General features: G+C 37.3%; 2 protein-coding genes across 2 annotated transcripts; one reads left to right on the top strand and one right to left on the bottom strand.

The window, feature by feature from the left end:
* Positions 1-1,586: 1,586 nt before the first annotated feature.
* Positions 1,587-4,981, bottom strand: LOC107763162 (O-fucosyltransferase 19-like). The gene is made up of 8 exons (XM_016581619.2): positions 4,591-4,981; positions 4,340-4,412; positions 4,171-4,241; positions 3,475-3,563; positions 3,255-3,387; positions 2,937-3,169; positions 2,223-2,699; positions 1,587-2,105 (listed from the first exon to the last, which is right to left on the bottom strand). Exons 1-8 carry the CDS (start codon positions 4,963-4,965, stop codon positions 1,898-1,900), a joined length of 1,659 nt encoding a protein of 552 aa, XP_016437105.2. The 5' UTR covers positions 4,966-4,981; the 3' UTR covers positions 1,587-1,897.
* A 649-nt stretch (positions 4,982-5,630) lies between these two features.
* LOC142166539 (uncharacterized) lies at positions 5,631-7,417 on the top strand. Its single transcript, XM_075225922.1, has 2 exons — positions 5,631-5,766; positions 6,215-7,417. Exon 2 carries the CDS (start codon positions 6,223-6,225, stop codon positions 7,255-7,257), a length of 1,035 nt encoding a protein of 344 aa, XP_075082023.1. The 5' UTR covers positions 5,631-5,766; positions 6,215-6,222; the 3' UTR covers positions 7,258-7,417.
* The last annotated feature ends 12,241 nt before the right edge of the window (positions 7,418-19,658 follow it).

Raw genomic sequence — 19,658 nt, 5'->3', positions numbered from 1 at the left:
CTCCATATTTTCCTTCTTGAAAATCCACGAACCAATCCCTGTTGGGACACATATGATAGCTACAAGCCGAGTCCATCAACCATATGTCTGATGATGTTGATGGCTCTGTTGTAACTAATGAGAAGTCTGAATCATCACAATCAGCTACATTTGAATCCATAATAGCCTTTCCATTGTTATGTTTGGCCTTATTCTTCAACTTCGGACAGTCTTTCTTCTGGTGTCCCTTTTCTCGACAAAAGGCACATTCATCTTTGCTGGGTCTAGATCTTGACTTGGATCTTCCTTTCTTTGTCCTCATTTGATTTTGAGGACGACCCCTCACAACCAGTGCTTTTCCTTCTCCGCCCTTTTGTTTATCTCCCTTTCTTTGTTCATAGCTGTACAAAGCCGAACAAACTTCTCTGAGAGAAATTTCGTCATTCCCATGGAGTAGAGTAGTTTCAAGGTGCTCGTACTCATCAGGAAGTGACCCCAACAACATCAAGGCCAAGTCACCATCATCAAAAGTTGCATCCATATTTTGCAAATCTGTGACCAACTTATTGAAACCGGTGATATGTTCGTTCATTGTGGTACCAGGAACATAGGTGAAGCGAAACAGTCTCTTCTTCACGTACAATTTATTTTGACTGTTTTTTTTCAAAAATTTATCCTCCAGTGCTTTCTATAATTTACTTGCAGAAGTTTCCGTTGTGTATGGATATTTTTGCTCTCTAGCAAGGTAGGATCGAATGATACCGCAAGCAACACGGTTGATAATTCTCCAATCTTCTTCTCCAATAACATATGGGTTTTTTTCTTCAATGGCAAGATCTAGCCCTTGTTGAAAAAGGACATCTAGAACCTCGCCTTGCCACATTCCAAAATGTCCTGACCCGTCAAAAATTTCTACCGCAAATTTCGCATTTGACACAATTCTTGTCATAAGCGAAGATGCCAATGATGACGTATTATTGACACTTGATGTAAATTCTTCTTGTTTATTGTCTCCCATCTTTGACACAAATATTATTTAATAGCTGACGACACAAATCAAGATTATTTCCTTTCTGGTGTGGAAGATCAGACTAAGCTGCAACCACAGAGCATACTCAGATAGAACCTTGACTTAGTTACCAAGATAAATCTTTTCTGATGTGGAAGATCAGACTATGCTGCAACAACAGAGCATACTTAGACAGTACCTTGGCTCTGATACCAGTTGTTGCGGAAGCCAAATGTATATAGTGTGAATGAGTCACAACTACTATACCAAAAATTATGACAGCCACCAAATAATAAATAAGACAATAAAGCAACAATAAAAGGAACACCAGAATTTACGAGGTTCAGCCAATTTTGCCTACTTCCTCGGACACAACCAATATTTTATTCCACTCCAAAAATACAAGTGAAATAATACTAAAGAGAGAAGATACAAATGCCTTAAAAAGATAAGAAGGCAAATGAGAGGTGTATCTAAATCCTAAACATTAGACCTCCTTTCATAGGGAAAAATTCCCTACCAAATGGCTAAACCACCGATGTGGGATTTGCCAAATTCAACACTGTCCGCAAAGCAGAAGTTAAATATATATACATGCTTAAATAATCTGATGGCTTATATGTAAACTTGATTTGTATAAGCATCTATCTATTGAGTAATTGTACTTGATTTTTTTATGGATTTTCCCCGTTCTAAATGTTCAATTAGTGAAGAATCAGCAAGCTGAGTATGATATATACAATAAATCCGATATGGCTCCGAGTTAACTGGTCTTTGGCTCTGTGCGGCGGAGGAGAAACTTACTCATCAGACTTCTCCATCTGCGACTGAGATTGCAAAATTTAGCCATTGGAAGCCTATAAGCAATTAGGCTTATATTGCCTTCTATTGTTTCTAATACCTCAGCAGTCATTTGCTCTTCTCTTCTGGTCTTGGACAAACACAACCAGGGAAAGGATTTGCATAGAAATTTTCCTCCAATTTTGGTGAATCACCAACAACTCTAGCATTTGGTGCTCCTGTCCTGTTTACATGTAAGCCCCTAACTTGAGTCGCAAATTCTTCCCAAGTTAGCTTCTTGTTGTCCATTTCATCAATAAGTCTAACAATATTTTTCCTGAAAGAAGTCTAACATGTCAAAGAAAGAACAGAAAACAAGTGAACAAAACTATTTAACTATAGCACAGGCAAGCAAGAAAATAAATTGTACGAATTGACCATTGATTTTACGTACTTGTCAGGATTGATGGTTTTCCGAAAGCCTTCAAATAGACGATGACCACGAACAGCTTTGGCCATATTCCCGTCATAGGTGTAGAGGAAAACATCACTGTGAAGAGCTATAATATAGTCTAGTGCAGCAAGCTGATTATGCCTTTGCATAAAAGGTTCCAACTCTTGCTCTGTTGCCAAATTGGAATGGGAATATATATTTGGGTACCTTTCTTGAAGAACCTTCAATCCATTTTGGCCAAAAATCTCTCCTGCAACTATGCAGATTTTAGTGTTGGATGGATATCCCATTGCCTCGAGAAACAAGGCAGCCTCTCGAGGTGTCATTGGGCACCCCCCTTGTAGCCGCTTTTCTGTTCCATTTATCCTTTTCTCTTTCCAGTGCTTGGTTTTGTACCTTAATTTTCGAAGATCCTCAGATTCCTTTCTGGTAAGGTTGTGATTGCAGCCTGTGAAAGCCAGCATATCTTTCTCATATCTGTCATGAATGTAACTCTCTAGTTACTAACGAAGATCGATAGTATATATGTACCCTTACAACTTGTGCTCTTAAAGGTGTCATGACATTTCTATGGCTATAAGAGCACAGTTAAAGAGTTTCCAAAGAGTAGAAATGTGTCACTCTTCTTGGAATAGACTAACTAGACAGAAAAGAGTATCATATAAAATGGAAAAGATGGAGGGGTGTGAATTTTCAAGATTCTTGTTTTTGTACCTCAAATGGAGAGCTATATACGGTTCACCATTTTCCCAGAGTCTGTTTACTAACTTTTTTCCAAGTTGTTCAATTTCCTCAGTAAAACGAAGTGCTTCATACATGGCATGGCAGCGGAGTTTTTGGATAAAATCTGGGATGCCATTGTTAGCGAGTCGTGAATCAGTATGAGTGAATTCTATTACTTTGTGTCTCTTCAATAGCTTCAGAATCTCTCTGTTGTAGTAACTGGCCTGCACAAAACCAACAATTGTTACTTTAGATATATATCAGCCAAGCAGAAACACACCATCCATATTTAATTTATCTGAAGCGTGCCTTTGACCAAGAAACAGGTGCCTTCATAAGAGGTTTCACATTTGCAAGACTTGGAGGAAGAGACTCCAGTACTTCAATGTCATCTTCCAAAGCTCTTATGAAATGCTTCCTGTTAAATATATCTTTGAATTCACTGTAAAAAAAAGGATCAGTGGTAAGATGCATGCAATTCTCTTCATTTGAGATGCAGTAGAATATTGGAAGTACATTAATTTTTCACCTAGGATCTGTCCAAAAGGATTTGTGATCTAACAAGGGAACAACCAAGCTGGCATTCATTAGTTTTGCTACCGCTACCATATCGCTTATCTGCAACAAAGTTTAGCAAATTAATTAGTAGTTTTCACAGATAAACTAAAGGGTTTAAGTTATAAATATTGACAAATGATAGATTTTTTTTACACTAGCAATGTAGTTTAACCTATGATAGTAGTGTATGCATGAAAAAATCAGTATGTATGCGGATTAATTAGCTTAGAAAGTTCTAAACTATTTATCCTCTGAATAATTCATGATAAAACTCAATAGGCTATAATTTACCACTTTTGAGCTTTTTTCACTTCAAAAGTACTACTCATACAGTTGATTTAATTGATTTTCACTCTCGACTCACGGATATTAGAACTTACGGATAAAAAGCACCCAGGTGCGGACTATAAATAAATAAAAGATGAAATTGATTTATATTCACTGTACAAAGAATTTTAATTTTAAGAGCTCTAATATGACTGGTTGTAGCTGCAGGTTATCTATCCTCTTTTCTTGGTCATAATTATGCTCAATGCAGATGGTTAGCAATAGTTAATTTAAAACACACATATTGTGTAAAGTATATTACCTATAACTCATATAGAAGCACCAATAACTCAAAAGCCAAAACCTATAATTAAACTTAAAGCTGGCAATAAAGTCTTACCCCGGTTCTCATTTGGTTTAATCCGCCATTTGCATGAACTAGAATATAACCATTGCTGATAGTTTTGTCTCCTGAGGGAGTTTCACAACTTACAGAAATCGCATAAATGAAAAGGTGTAAAATTCAATAAGCAAAGCCAAAATATTTAAGTACTTTTAAGTATACATACTTATCTCTTTAATTGGTCGAGCAATGCATTTATAATACTTATCAGTTCCAGGGTTCATCCAGATTTCACTATTCTGAGGAGAGACATCGAGCATAATCCATAATGAGTACAATATCATTCAAACATATATAGAGATACAATATTAATGTAAAAGATTTCCTCTTTTTTCTTTTATGCATGCATTTGATAACGGTGGGGAAAATATAATCATAAATTTGAATATTTTGACAACAAAGAAAATGGAAATTAACCTTAGCATGCATGAGGTCTCGTACTTCAAGAGAAGTACGTGGAAGTTGCAAGAAATCACGGGAACTCATCGTGGCATTGACTCTAAGAAAGAAGTGTATCAGCATAATCTTCACAAACATGGTTGAAACCATTAATAACAATAATGCTCCAAAAATCCAACGGCCCAGATATCTTCCTGGTCTCATATATCTTATTAGGGAAACCGTTCTAGTTCTATGCTGATGATGACCAAGCTGGTGGAGGTTTTGTGCGGTAAAATCAACTTTTCCATTGCCATTTTCCTCTGCGTATTCGACAAAATCCACTGGTCTCCGACGAGTCTTGATGGTGGCAGTCAACGGGCTGGTACGACAATTTTCACCACCAGGCATCATTAATATATATATTTATTTGGTGTTGGGGGGGGGGGGGGGGGGGGACATTTCCATGTTACGTTGTTCACTCTGCCATTTCCCCACTTTTGTTTGGTTTTTTCATTTCTTCTCTTTTGTGAGTAATGGCTCCGCTTTATGAGGCAAAGCAACCAATGTTAAAATCTAATAAACGGTAATTAAGAATTCATGTTGAGTGGTGGAGTAAGTAGTTTCTTCTTGCATTATTTTGTTTTATTTTATTTTTTGTTTTCGAGAAAGTAGAAAGGGCGCGTAATTTCTTATAAGGAGGAGAAGATGGAAACTTTAAAAAAAAAAAAACCCGTATAAAATAGGAAGAGTCAAAAAAATGAATAGCACCGAGAGCCAATACATTTTCTATTATATAGAAGAGAGAAGAGGAGGTCGACCAAGGGCATTATTGTCATTTCAAAAATATAACTGCATTGGTTGCTTGTATAATAGGCTCAAAAATTTGATTGTGTTATGATGAATATCACATTATGGTGGATGTCTACTCTTCTTCCATGATCTTCATCTAAAATGCTTAATGACATATTCAATGACATAATTTGTATGTTCAATGACATATTTCATGACATATTTTCTTCACTTTTTATGCCTATATAAAGGCCTTGTAATAGATAGGAAAAATACACAATTGAAGAAGAAAATCTCTTCATTCTCTCTATCTCTATTTCTTGTTCATGTTTTACTAAATTGCTTTTATTTTATAACACGTTATCAGCACGAAGCTCTAATTTTATTCTTAACTCCAGCTAAGTTGAGCCATATTTTATTGAGGTATGTATCATTATAATCATTTTATTTATGGCAGTACATATATCATATGCTTAATTCTTACAACCTAAATTTTTCTTTGCAATTTTTGATAATTTACATCATTCATGTTGTTGTTCCCTTTTTCATATTTTTGTTTATCATGTTGTTTTTCACACCTGACACAATACCATTAAAAAAAATGTATGCATATGTATGTAGTGTATACATTATCTAGTCACTGCAACTAATAAAACGTTAAATTCTATTAACATATATATATATATATATATCAATAATATAAAGTGAAATGAAACAATATATAGTTTCTATTTTATGGCATGAATAAAATGAAATAGTAGATTGCTAACATGATATAGCTTTATTTTTATTTCTTTTACCTTAATCGATTTGTTTCATTAATTGTTTATTATTATAATTATTTCTCTAACTTATTCATCTTTTATGATAGTTTTCACTATGTCAAATTTATCAAAACTTGAATTTGTGGCACTTGACATCACCGGGAAGAACTATTTATCATGGGTCCTTGATGCTGAAATTCACCTCGACGCTAAAGGTCTTGGAAATACGATTATACAAGGAAATGAAGCATCAAATCAGGATAAAGTGAAAGCCATGATTTTCCTTCGCCATCATTTACATGAAGGGTTAAAAATTGAATATTTAACAGTAAAAGATCCACTTGAATTATGGATTAATTTGAAGGATCGATATGACCACCTAAAACTTACGGTATTACCAAAAGCTCGGTATGAGTGGATACATTTAAGGTTGCAAGACTTTAAAACTGTAAGTGAGTATAATTCTGCTATCTTTAAAGTAAGTTCTCTATTAAAATTATGTGGAGACACTATCACAGATGAGGACTTATTGGAAAAAACATTTTCTACTTTTCACGCTTCAAATGTGGTGCTACAACAACAATACCGTGAAAAAGGTTTTAAGAAATATTCTGAGTTAATCACATGCCTACTTGTGGCTGAGCAGAATAATACTCTATTAATGAAAAATCATGAAGCCCGTCCTACTGGGTCAGCTCCATTTCCGGAAGTGAATGCTGTAGCAACATATGATAAGTTTGAAAGAAAACAAAATAATTACCGTGGTCGTGGACATGGTCATAAACGTGAACGTGGCAGGGGGCGAAATAATTATCGTCATTATGGTGGAAATAAATTGGAGAACAATAAGGGTTCTCAAATTAATCATTCAAAAGGTAAAGCTAGTATGTGTCACCGATGTGGTATGAGAGGTCATTGGGCGCGCATTTGTCGTACGCCAGAACATTTTGTCAAACTTTATCAAGCCTCCCTCAAGAAAAAAGAAAATAATGTGAAGGCACACTTGACCTTTCAAAATAATAATGATGAAGCAGGTCCCTCAAATAAATATGATTCTAAGGCACATCCTGCATATAAAGATGATGATTTTGAAGGCCTAACAAATATTACTCATTTAGAAGTTGGAGACTTCTTTGAGGATATTGACTGAAGAATGAATCATCTTACTGGGGAATGAAGTTATAAAAGTTGTTATGTTTATGTTTGCAACTAGTTTATTTTTTCTTGAGTGTATTTTCCTAATGCATCATGTATTGCTAGTTTCTATATTTCTAATGTATTTCTTAATATTTTTTTTGCTTGTCTTTCATATTTCTTATGATGTATTATTTGTCTTTTTTATGAAGAATATGAAAATTCCACAGTCTTCAGTTGGACTCAAGATTAATAAAGATGATATACGTCTTTTGGATAGTGCTACAACACACACTATTTTAAAAGATAAGAGATATTTCTCTTATTTGGTAATGAAAGAAGCGAATGTTAATACAATATCCGCTAGTACAAGATTAATTGAAGGTTCTGGAAGAGCCAATTTATTACTACGAGGAGGAACAAATTTGGCTATTGATGAAGCACTATATTGTAGTAAATCTCAAAGAAACTTATTAAGTTTCAAAGATATTCGCCAAAATGGCTATCATATTGAGACTACAAATGATGAAAAGATTGAATATCTTTATATTACTACAATAACGTCCGGTAAGAAATATGTGCTTGAAATGTTACCCGCTTTTTCCTCCGGCTTATACTACACAAGTATTAGCAGGATTGAAACACATGCCGTAGTAAACAAGAAGTTTACTAATCAAGATAATTTTATTATTTGGCATGACCGGTTGGGCCATCCTGGTTCTAATATGATGCGTAAAATAATTGAGAATTCACATGGACATGCAATGAAGAATCAGAAAATTCTTCAATTTAAGGAATTCTCTTGTGTTGCATGTTCTCAAGGAAAATTAATTATTAGACCCAACTATTAAAGTTAGGATGGAATCCCCTGCATTTCTGGAACGTATACAAGGTGATATATGTGGGCCCATTCACCCTCCATGTGGACCATTCAAATATTATATGATTTTGATAGATGCATCTACAAGATGGTCACATGTGAGCTTACTATCAACTCGCAATATGGCATTTGCGAGATTGTTGGCTCAAATAATAAAGCTAAGAGCACAATTTCCAGATTATGCAATTAAGACAATCCGTCTTGATAATGCTGGTGAGTTTACATCCCAAGCCTTTAATGATTATTGTATTTCAACTGGGATAACAATTGAGCATCCGGTTGCTCATGTTCATACACAAAATGGTCTAGCAGAATCATTGATCAAACGCCTCCAATTAATTGCTAGACCAATGCTTATGAGAACAAAACTTCCCATTTCAGTATGGGGTCATGCTATTTTGCACGCAGCATCACTTGTGCGGATAAGGCCCACAAGTTATCATAAAGTCTCCCAATTGCAATTGGCTTTTGGTCAGGAGCCAAATATTTCTCATCTTAGGATCTTTGGTTGTGCGATATATGTTCCAATTGCTCCACCACAACGCACAAAGATGGGTCCTCAAAGAAGGTTGGGGATATATGTTGGATATGAATCTGCTTCAATTATAAAATATCTAGAGCCGATGACTGGAGATTTATTTACGGCAAGATTTTCTGATTGCCATTTTGATGAATCAGTATATCCAACATTAGGGGGAGAAAATAAGCAGCTGAAAAAGAATATAGATTGGAATGCATTATCACTATCTCATTTAGATCCTCGAACAAATCAATGTGAACAAGAGGTTCAAAAGATTATTCATATGCAAAATATTGCAAATCAATTGCCAGATGCATTCACTGACCTACCAAGGGTGACCAAGTCACATATTCCAGCTGCTAATGCACCAATTCGAGTTGATATCCCGGCATGACAATTAATTAAAGCAAATGAGTCTAAGCCATGCTTGAAACGTGGTAGACCAATCGGTTCTAAAGATAAAAATCCTCGAAGAAGAAAAGGAGCAAATGATCAAAGTGAACATAACACGGAGGTAGTGGCTCAAGAAGAGCCCCAAGACGTAACAAATGATAAGACCTTAGGGGAGGTCCAGGTACTTGAAAATAATGAAAATGAAGAGATATCAATAAGTTACGTCTCAACCGGGAAAAGATGGAACCGAAATAATGTTGTTATCGATAACATTTTTGCTTATAATGTTGCTGTTGAAATAATGCAACAAGATGAGGATCTTGAACCAAAATTTGTCAATGAATGTAGACAGAGAAATGATTGGCCAAAATGGAAAGACGCTATCCAGGTAGAGTTAACTTCACTTGGAAAACGTGAAGTCTTCGGACCCATAGTTCGAACACCTGAAGGCATAAAGCCAGTAGGGTATAAATGGGTTTTTGTGCGGAAACGAAATGATAAAAATGAAGTCGTTAGATATAAAGCACGACTTGTGGCACAAGGGTTTTCCCAAAGGCCTGGAATTGATTATATGGAGACATATTCTCCTGTAGTGGATGCTATCACCTTCAGGTATCTCATAAATATGGCAGTGCAAGAAAAACTTGATATGCATCTAATGGATGTTGTTACAGCCTATTTGTATGGATCATTAGACAACGAAATTTTTATGAAAGTACCTGAGGGATTTAAAGTGCCAGAAGCATATAAAAGTTTTCGAGAAACTTGTTCAATAAAGCTTCAGAAATCTTTATACGGATTGAAACAATCAGGTCGTATGTGGTACAATCGCCTGAGTGAATACCTGTTGAAAGAAGGGTACAAGAATGATCCAATTTGTCCTTGTGTCTTTATAAAAAGGTCTGGATCTGAATTTGTTATAATCGCTGTGTATGTTGATGATTTAAATATCATTGGAACTCCTGGGGAGCTTCCAAAAACAGTAGACTGTTTGAAGAAAGAATTTAAAATGAAAGATCTTGGAAAGACAAAATTTTGTCTTGGTCTACAAATTGAGTATATGAAAGATGAAATATTTGTCCATCAATCAACATACATCGAAAAGATTTTAAAGCGATTCTATATGGATAAAACACATCCATTGAGTACCCCGATGGTTGTGAGATCACTTGATATAAAGAAAGATCCATTCCGACCTCATGAAAATGATGAAGAGCTTCTTGATGTCGAAGTACCATATCTTAGTGCAATTGGGGCATTAATGTATCTTGCCAATAATTCCCGACCAGATATAGCTTTCTCAGTAAGTTTATTGGCAAGATTTAGTACTTCGCCAACACAAAGACACTGGAATGGTATTAAACATATATTCAGATACCTCCAAGGGACCATTGATATGGGTTTATTTTATTCAAACGAATCCAAGCCATCATTGATTGGTTATGCAGATGCAGGATATTTGTCTGATCCACACAAAGGTCGATCTCAGACAGACTATTTATTTACAAGTGGAGGTACAGCCATATCATGGCGTTCGACAAAACAAACTATGGTTGCTACTTCTTCAAATCATGCAGAGATAATAGCCATTCACGAAGCAAGTCGAGAATGCGTTTGGTTAAGATCTATAACTCAACACATTCAACAAACATGTGGTTTTTCTTCGAAAGAGAATATTCCAACAATATTGTATGAAGACAATGCTGCATGCATAGCTCAATTGAAAGGAGGATATATCAAAGGAGATAGAACAAAACACATTTCACCAAAATTCTTTTTCACTCATGATCTTCAGAAGAATGGTGAAATAGATGTACAACAAGTTCGTTCAAGTGATAATTTGGCTGATCTGTTCACTAAGGCATTACCAACCTCAATATTTGAAAAGCTGATATATAAGATTGGAATGCGTCGTCTTCGAGACATTAAGTGATTTTTCATCAGGGGGAGTAACTATACGCTGCACTCTTTTCCTTAACCAAGGTTTTGTCCCACTGGGTTTTCCTGGTAAGGTTTTTAATGAGGCAGCAAGCAATGCATATCATAAATAACTATGTACATCCCAATATTTTTTTAGAGAGTTTTTAACAAGGCACATTATCTATGGACATCCAAGGGGGAGTGTTATGATGAATATCACATTATGGTGGATGTCTACTCTTCTTCCATGATCTTCATCTAAAATGCTTAATGACATATTCAATGACATAATTTGTATGTTCAATGACATATTCCATGACATATTTTCTTCACTTTTTATGCCTATATAAAGGCCTTGTAATAGATAGGAAAAATACACAATTGAAGAAGAAAATCTCTTCATTCTCTCTATCTCTATTTCTTGTTCATGTTTTACTAAATTGCTTTTATTTTATAACAGATTGTGGGTTCTTACTAACGGAAAAAATCAAAAGTAACTGAGACACTTTGTTTTATTCATCACCTATTTTAGTAAAGAAGATTTTTTAAAAAAGAAAAAGAAGTGGAGATAATTTATGTAGATTTAAGTTAAGATGTTCTTATACTATTATCAATTCATATCATTTAGTTCTCATTAAATTAAATTTCAATTGGAACACTTTATAAAATTAGGGAAAATATTTAAGAATAAAATATATTTTCAAGTCCCCTTTTGAATATAGAAATTTAGTATTTATTCAAATTGCATAAAAAGAATTCCCTCTCTAAAACATGACTTGAGAATAACCTAAACCAAAAATTAAGCAAATTAATTTGGGAAAAAATTTCCTTTAAAAATCATTACATATTAGGCAACATGAGAAGTATCATTATGCAGGATTATACTTCTCCTCTATGATCAAAGTTAGTTGGGTACTTCCTCTGTATTAAATAAAAAATCCAACATTTTATAGATTTCAAAATACATATATATAGAATTAACTATTTTTAAAAAGGCTCAACAAATAATTATGGTGAATAAAGTTGTATTACACCCTAAATAATATCTCAATCATATCAAATGAAACTAAGAAAAACTGTAATGCTTCAATTTGACGTCAATTTGATTAGTATTTAGCGCGATGCAAAAATTAATTTATTTTATTAAATTATTAAGACATGTCATTAAACTAGAAAGAACTACAAATTTTCTTGTTACAATTTCTAAATAACAAAAACTCAGGTTTATCATTTCAAAAAACCCCAAAAAAACACACCTTATCATCAAATATTTGGGAATAAAATTAATTTATTTTATTATTCAAATTTTGATTGATATGAAAAAAAAAATTAATACATTAATACGATTGAAAATACTAAAAGAGTAAAAGAATATATTCAATTTAAACAATGAGAAAATACATCACGACTTATGTTTCAACTGACTTTTTAATCATATTTTAATAATCGATTTAAAATTTGGTGGTGCAGAATATTTTTTAAAATAAAAAAGTATAAAATCTATATAGAAATACTCTAAATTGTATTTGAAGTATTGTATAATCTTTGTACAATAAAGTGTCGACAAGTATTATAAAGTGATTGGCATAGTTATAATACAATTTTAGAAAAAATAAAATGTACATAAAAAAAAGAAGATAAATGACAATACTGGTAATTGTGGTTCTATACATTATTATGCAAAAGCCTATTGTATTTCTTCTCTCTAAGTCAAACAAAGTGTGTAATTAGCTATAGATCAAATCAAAAAATATTGAAAGGAAGAAACAAGAAAAAGAGCAACGATTGGGCTTGTGCATGGCACGAGTACATCATCTAGTGATAATTAAGAAAATTGAATCCGGATTAGTTTGCCCAAAACTGAGTATGAATATTGGGTGAGAATCAAGAAAATCGAACAAAGCCCTCTGATAATTAGAGGTCATCCCACTACTAGAAATCCGGAAAAAAAAGCGACCAAAATTTGGCGACCAAAATTGGTCTGTCAAGAAAAGCGATCAAAGTTGGTCGCTAAATTGGAGAAAATAATTAAATAATTATTCTAAAAACATTAGCGACCAAGGTTGGTCGCTTTAGTCGATAATGTGGTCAAAATGTTGACCGGACTAGTCAGACTTGCTTGGTCAAAGAAATACTGAAATTAGCGACCAACTTTGGTCGCTAAAGTGAGACCCACCTATAACATTTTAATAATTATATTATTATTTAAAACAAATTATAAAATATAAATAAATATAATTTAAAATTAGCGACCAAAGTTGGTCGCTTACGAAAGGGGAAGCAGATAGAGACCAACTTTGGTCGCTAATTTGGGACCCAGTTATAAAATTTTAATAATTATATTATTATTTAAAAAAAATTATAAAATATAAATAAATATAATTCAAAGTTAGCAACCAAAGTTGGTCGGTTATGAAAGGGGAAGCAAGTAGCGACCAACTTTGGTCGCTATTTTGGGAGCCAGTTCTAACGTTTAATAATTATATTATTATTTAAAATATTTTATAAAATATAAATAAATCTTATTTAAAATTAGCGACCAATTAATTCTGGATAATTAGTGACCAAAGTTGGTCTCTTTTCAAGTCAACATTGGTCAAAATTAAAAATTACTTTTAAGGTCAACATTGGTCAAAATTAAAAATCAGTTTTGTATTTACTATCTAAATAATATAAATGTAATTCGTTAACACTTTTGTAATACAAGGGATGAATTGTGACGACCCGGCCGGTCGTCTTAAGAATTAACGCCCCGATCCCTTATTAACTTCTTTCCCCAAGTTTATTTCTGCTATTTCGATTTGCCGGGATATTCGGTTTTGAGTTTCGGAGAGTTTTGGGAAACTTAGTCCCTAAATGAGAGCTTAAGTGTTGGAAAGTTGACCATAGTCGGAACAGTGTGAAGATGGCCTCAGAATGGAAATTTGATCGTTCTGTTAGTTCCGTTGGGTGATTTGGAGTTGGGAGCGTGTTCGGATTGTGTTTTGGAAGTCCGTAGCTAATTTAGGCTTGAAACGCCGAAAGTTGAATTTTTGAAGTTTCCGGTTCGATAGTGAGATTTTGATCCGAGGGTCGGAATGAAATTCCGAGAGTTGCAGTAGTTCTGTTATGTCATTTGGGATGTGTGTGCAACATTTCAGGTCATTCGGAGGTGGTTTGGTTGGGTTTTTTTATCAAAAGCTTAATTCAGAAGATTTTGGAAAACTTAGGCTTGAATCCGATGTGTTTTGGTTGATTTGATGTCGTTTGAGGTTTTTTGAAGATTGGTACAAGTTTGAATAAGGTTTTAGGATATGTTGATGCCTTTGGTTGAGGTCCCGGGGGCCTCGGGTGTGTTTCGGATGCTCAACGGATCATTTTTAGTTGTTAAAAAGTTGCAGAATTGCAGGTTCAGCTGTTGCAGATATTTACTCTTCGCATTCGCGAAGAGTCAGTAGAGGTTAGTGAAATTTGAAGGCTCCGCATTCGCGAGGAAGGCTCCGTGTTCGCGAAGGGCTAGATACATGTGAACTGCGTTCGCGATTGGGTTTCACGTTCGCGTAGGAGGAAAATTGGCCCAATAGAATTTACTCATCGCGTTTGCGATGAGAGGAACGCATTCGCGAAGGCTTGTCTGGGTAAATCACTGCGTTCGCGAGGGCCTTGTCGCGTTCGTGTAAGAGGACTTTTGGTCAACGCCATTTATGTGCTTCGCGAACGCGAGGCCTTGACCGCGTTTGCAAAGAAGGAATTAAATGCCTGGGTAGAATGTTTTAAAAGGTTTATTTCGTGAATTTTAGCCTAGGTTCCTCCATTGTAAGGCGATTTTGAAGCTTTTTGAAGAGGGTTGAAGAGGGATTCAAGGGTAATCACTTGGAGGTAACATTTTTGACTTCATAACTCGTTTTATTGATTAAGGACCTAATTAGTGGTGAAAATTTTGGGAAAAATGAATAATTAGGGCTTGAGTTTAAGAGACCTTTAAATGAGGATTTGAGGGGCCATTTGGACTCCGATTTCAGTATTCTTGTTATGTATAAACTCATGAGAGTACGAGATTTCTGAAAATGTAAATTTTTTCCGATTCCGAGACGTGCGCCCGAGGGGCATTTTGGTCATTTTACCTAATTTCGCGTATTAGCTTAGAATTTAATTGTAGAATCAGTTACTTGAAGTGTTATTTACAATATGAAATTGAATGGAATAGATTTGGGCCATTTGGAGTCGAGTACTCGTGGCAAGAGCGTGGTTTCGGATTGATTTTTGAGCCGGTTCGAGGTAAGTGGCTTGTCTAACCTTGTGTGGGGCACTCCCCCTTAGGATATGATATGTTTGATAATTGAAATGCCTTCTTACTTTGGGACTACAGGACGACATCCCAGAAGATTCCTTGTACGTATTTATGATCTGAACTGAGGTGCGGGATACCAAGAGATCCCTGGCACGCATATTGAGGATATCAAGAGATCTTCGGGATACCAAGAGATCCCTAGCATATATTGAGGATACCAAGAGATCCGCGGTATACCGAGAAATCCCTAACATATATTGAGGATACCAAGAGATCCCTAGCATATATTGAGGATACCAAGAGATCCCTAGCATATATTAAGGATACCAAGAGATCCTTGGGATACCAAGAGATCCCCGATTATCATCCTTGTTATGAGTGGTACTTCCTTGTGGTTTTCCTTCATCTTTGTTTCCGTTATTGTACTCTTATTATCCTGTATAGATTCTTACTGTAGATTCTCAATTGCATTGCTTATCTTATCATGTCATCTTTATATTTTATTTAACCTCAGTAGGGCCCTGATCTTCCTCGTCACTACCCAACCGAGGTTAAGCTTGGCACTTACTGAGTATCGCTGTGGTGTACTCATGCCACTTCTGCGCATGTTTTTCATGTGCAGATCCAGGTACCGCTACTCAGGCCTATCATCCTTGAGGAGGCGACTGCTCTAGAGACTTTGAGGTATATCTATCGCGTCCGCAGACCGAGAAGTCCCTTTCTATTCCTTCTTTTAGTATTTTATCCCTTCTGTATTTTTCTGTTCTAATTAGACATTCCGGAGTTAGAGCCATGTAGTATTGATATTAGCTTGTGATTCGTGGGTTTCCGGGTCTTGGATCTATGTTTTGGTATTGAGAGTTAAGCATGGTGTATGCCGAGCGGCACATTTAAACTCTGTTACTGCTTTATTTCTGTTTTAAATAGTTTACTTCCACAAAAGTTTGGTTTTTCTTCCGCAAATTAGGCTTACCTAGTCGTAGAGACTAGGTGCCGTCACGATGGTTCTCGAAGGGCGAACTGGGGTCGTGACAAGTTGGTATCAGAGCTCTAAGTTCATAGGAGTCACGGATCACAAGCCGGTTTATTAGAGTCTCGCTGATTGGTACAGAGACAACTGTACTTATCTACGAGAGGCTATGTAACTGTTAGGAAAACTTCAACATCATTTGATTTCCTTGTTGTGCGATATTTTGACATCACAATTATAAACTTCTGTCTTCTATTCTCTCACAGATGGTGAGGACACATGCTACTCGAGATGATCAGGCACCCGCGCCCCCTACTGCAGCGGTCAGAGGCCGGGGCTGGGGTAGAGGCTGAGGACGCGCACGTGGTGCAACCAGAGCACCTGCGCGAGCTGCCACCGAGGCACCACAAGCGGATCCAGCCGGAGTCCAGGAACCTGACACGCCCACTGCTACTACTACTCCAGCTCTTCAGGAGACACTGGCACAGTTCATGAGCATGTACACCACTTTGACTCAGGCAGGGTTGCTTCCCCTTGCTGCAGCCATTTCCCAGGCCGGAGGAGGAGCAAAGACTCCCGTCGCTCACACTCCTGAGCAGCGAGTGCATGTTGAGAAGGTCCATGAGATTATTTATGTACCGCCTGCAGTGCCAGTTCAGCCCGAGGATAGGGCAACGACTTCCGAGGATGAGCAGCTGAGGCTTGAGAGGTTCAAGAAGTACAAGCCTCCTGTATTTAGTGGTCTAGCATCGGAGGATGCTCTAGGATTTCTTGATGAGTGTTACCACATTCTCTGTACCATGGGTATCTCAGGATCGAGCGAGGTTTCTTTCACTACCTTCCAGCTTCGAGGAGCCGCCTATGAGTGGTGGCGCACCTACGAGTTAGACAGTCCAGATGAGGTTGCTTCACTGACTTGGGCACAATTTTCATATCTGTTCCTGAGGGAGTATGTTCCTCAGAGCCTCAAGGATGCATGGCGCCCAGAGTTTGAGCATTTGCGCCAGGGTGCTATGACTGTTTTAGCGTATGCTGTCCGTTACACCAGTTTGGCTAGGCATGCAGCAACCTTGGTTCTACTGTTCACGAGAGAGTACACCGGTTTATTGAGGGCCTTATTCCCAGCATCAGGTCTAGCATGGCTCGTGAGTTAGAGATGGATATTTCTTATCAACAGGTGGTGAGCATTGCTAGGAGGATTGAGGGTATGCATGCTAGAGGTGGAGGTCGGGGAGGTAGAGGTCACCCTAGAGGGGGAGGCCAGGTTAGATACTTTGCCCTTCCTGCCCGTACCGAGGCTGTTGCCTCCGATTCTATCATCACAGGTATTATATTGGTTTGCCACAAAGATGCATCGGTTCTATTCGATCCAGACTCTACTTACTCTTATGTGTCTTCTTATTTTGCTCCGCATTTGGGTGTATCTCAGGATTCTTTGAGTTCCCCTGTTTATGTTTCTACTCCTGTGGGAGATTCTCTTATTGTGGACCGCGTTTATCGGTTATGTTTGGTTGCTCTTAGTGGTTTTGAGACTAGAGCTGATCTATTGTTGCTTAACATGATAGATTTTGACATTATCTTGGGTATGGACTGGTTGTCGCCCCATTATGCTATTCTTGATTGTCATGCCAAAACCATGACGTTGGCTATGCCAGGTGTACTGCGTGTTGAGTGGAGGGATACTTTAGATCACACTCCAGTAGAGTTATTTCTTTTCTTAAAGCTCAGCATATGGTTAAGAAGGGGTATGACACGTATTTAACTTATGTAAGAGATGTTGATATTGATACCCCTTCAGTTGATTCAGTTCCAGTAGTACGGGATTTTCCCGATGTGTTTCCAGCTGATCTTCCAAGCATGTCACCTGATAGAGATATTGATTTTGGCATTGATCTGTTGTCGGGCACTCAACCCATTTCTATTCCTCCGTATCGTATGGCTCCTCCTGAGTTGAAGGAGTTGAAGGATCAGTTACAGGAATTTCTTGATAAGGGTTTTATTAGGCCAGTGTATCACCTTGGGGTGCTCCTGTCTTGTTCGTGAAGAAAAAGTATGGTTCTATGCGTATGTGTATTGATTATCGCCAGTTCAACAAGGTTACAGTGAAGAACCGTGATCCTTTGCCTCGTATTGATGATTTGTTTGACCAACTTCAGGGCGCACGTGTGTTTTCTAAGATTGATTAGCGCTCAGGTTACCATCAGTTGAAGATTCAGGAGCCAGATATCCCGAAGACTACTTTCAGGACTCGGTATGGTCATTACGAGTTCCTTGTTATGTCATTTGGGCTGACCTATGCCCCAACAACCTTTATGCATTGATGCACAGTGTGTTCCGTCTGTATCTTGACTCGTTCGTCATTGTCTTTCTTAATGATATTCTGGTGTATTCCCAGAGTCGGAAAGATCATGAGCAACACTTGAGGACTGTGCTTCGGACTTTGAGAGAGAAGAAGTTATATGCTAAGTCCTCAAATGTGAGTTTTGATTGGATTCGGTGGCATTCCTAGGCCACGTAGTATCGAGTGAGGGTATTCAGGTGGATGTGAAGAAGATAGAGGTCATGCAGAGTTGGACTAGACCATCCTCAGCTACAGAGATCCGCAGTTTCTTTGGTTTGGCGGGCTACTACCATCGTTTTGTGGAGGGGTTTTCATCGATTGCAGCCCCTATGACTAGGTTGACCTAGAAGGGTGCTCCATTTCAGTGGATGGAGGAGTGTGAGGTGAGCTTCTAGAAGCTCAAGACAGCTTTGACCATAGCCCCAGTTTTGATATTGCCTAAAGGTTCGGGGTCTTATACGGTCTATTGTGATGCTTCGAGGATTGGCCTCGGAGTGGTGTTGATGCAGGACGGTAGGGTGATTGCCTACGCGTCCAGACAGTTGAAGATTTATGAGAAGAACTACCCGAGCGCGCTATTCAGATTCTTGAGGATATGTTCCGTGCGTGTGTGATTGAGTTTGGAGGGTCTTGAGATTAGTTCTTGCCATTGGCGGAGTTTGCTTACAACAATAGCTATCAGTCCCGTATTCAGATGGCACCGTATGAGGCTTTATATGGGAGACAATATAGATCCCCGGTGGGTTGGTTTGAGCCGGGTGAGGCTAGACTATTGGGCATGGACTTAGTTCAAGATGCTTTGGAGAAGATTAAGGTGATTCAGGATAGACTCCGTACAGCCCAGTCCAGGCAGAAGAGTTATGCGGACCGGAAGGTTCCTGATGTTTCCTATATGGTTAGAGAGCGGGTTCTGCTTCGGGTTTCACCTATGAAGGGCGTCATGAGATTCGGGAAGAAAGGAAAGTTGAGTCTGAGATTTATTGGCCCTTTTGAGATATAGAGGCGTGTTGGGGAGGTTGCTTATGAGCTTGCCTTACCTCCCAGCTTGGTTGGAGTTCATCCGATATTTCATGTTTTGATGCTCCGTAGGTATCACGGTGATCCGTCGCACGTGTTGGATTTC

The sequence above is a fragment of the Nicotiana tabacum genome, chromosome 11, assembly GCF_000715075.1.
Source record: "Nicotiana tabacum cultivar K326 chromosome 11, ASM71507v2, whole genome shotgun sequence".
In the NCBI taxonomy this organism is placed as follows: domain Eukaryota; kingdom Viridiplantae; phylum Streptophyta; class Magnoliopsida; order Solanales; family Solanaceae; genus Nicotiana; species Nicotiana tabacum.
Note: the sequence above shows the minus strand (reverse complement) of the source record. Positions and strands in the feature narration are given on the sequence as shown.

Bases quoted from the DNA above. Each gene is read 5' to 3' on its own strand.
- LOC142166539 (XM_075225922.1), top strand. From the start codon at position 6,223: ATGTCAAATTTATCAAAACTTGAATTTGTGGCACTTGACATCACCGGG.
- LOC107763162 (XM_016581619.2), bottom strand. From the start codon at position 4,965: ATGATGCCTGGTGGTGAAAATTGTCGTACCAGCCCGTTGACTGCCACC. The intron at 3,388-3,474 runs GTGAAAAATTAA...TTTTTTTTACAG, and splicing joins TCCTTTTGGACAGATCCTAG to TGAATTCAAAGATATATTTA. The intron at 2,700-2,936 runs GTACAAAAACAA...CATTCATGACAG, and splicing joins TATATAGCTCTCCATTTGAG to ATATGAGAAAGATATGCTGG.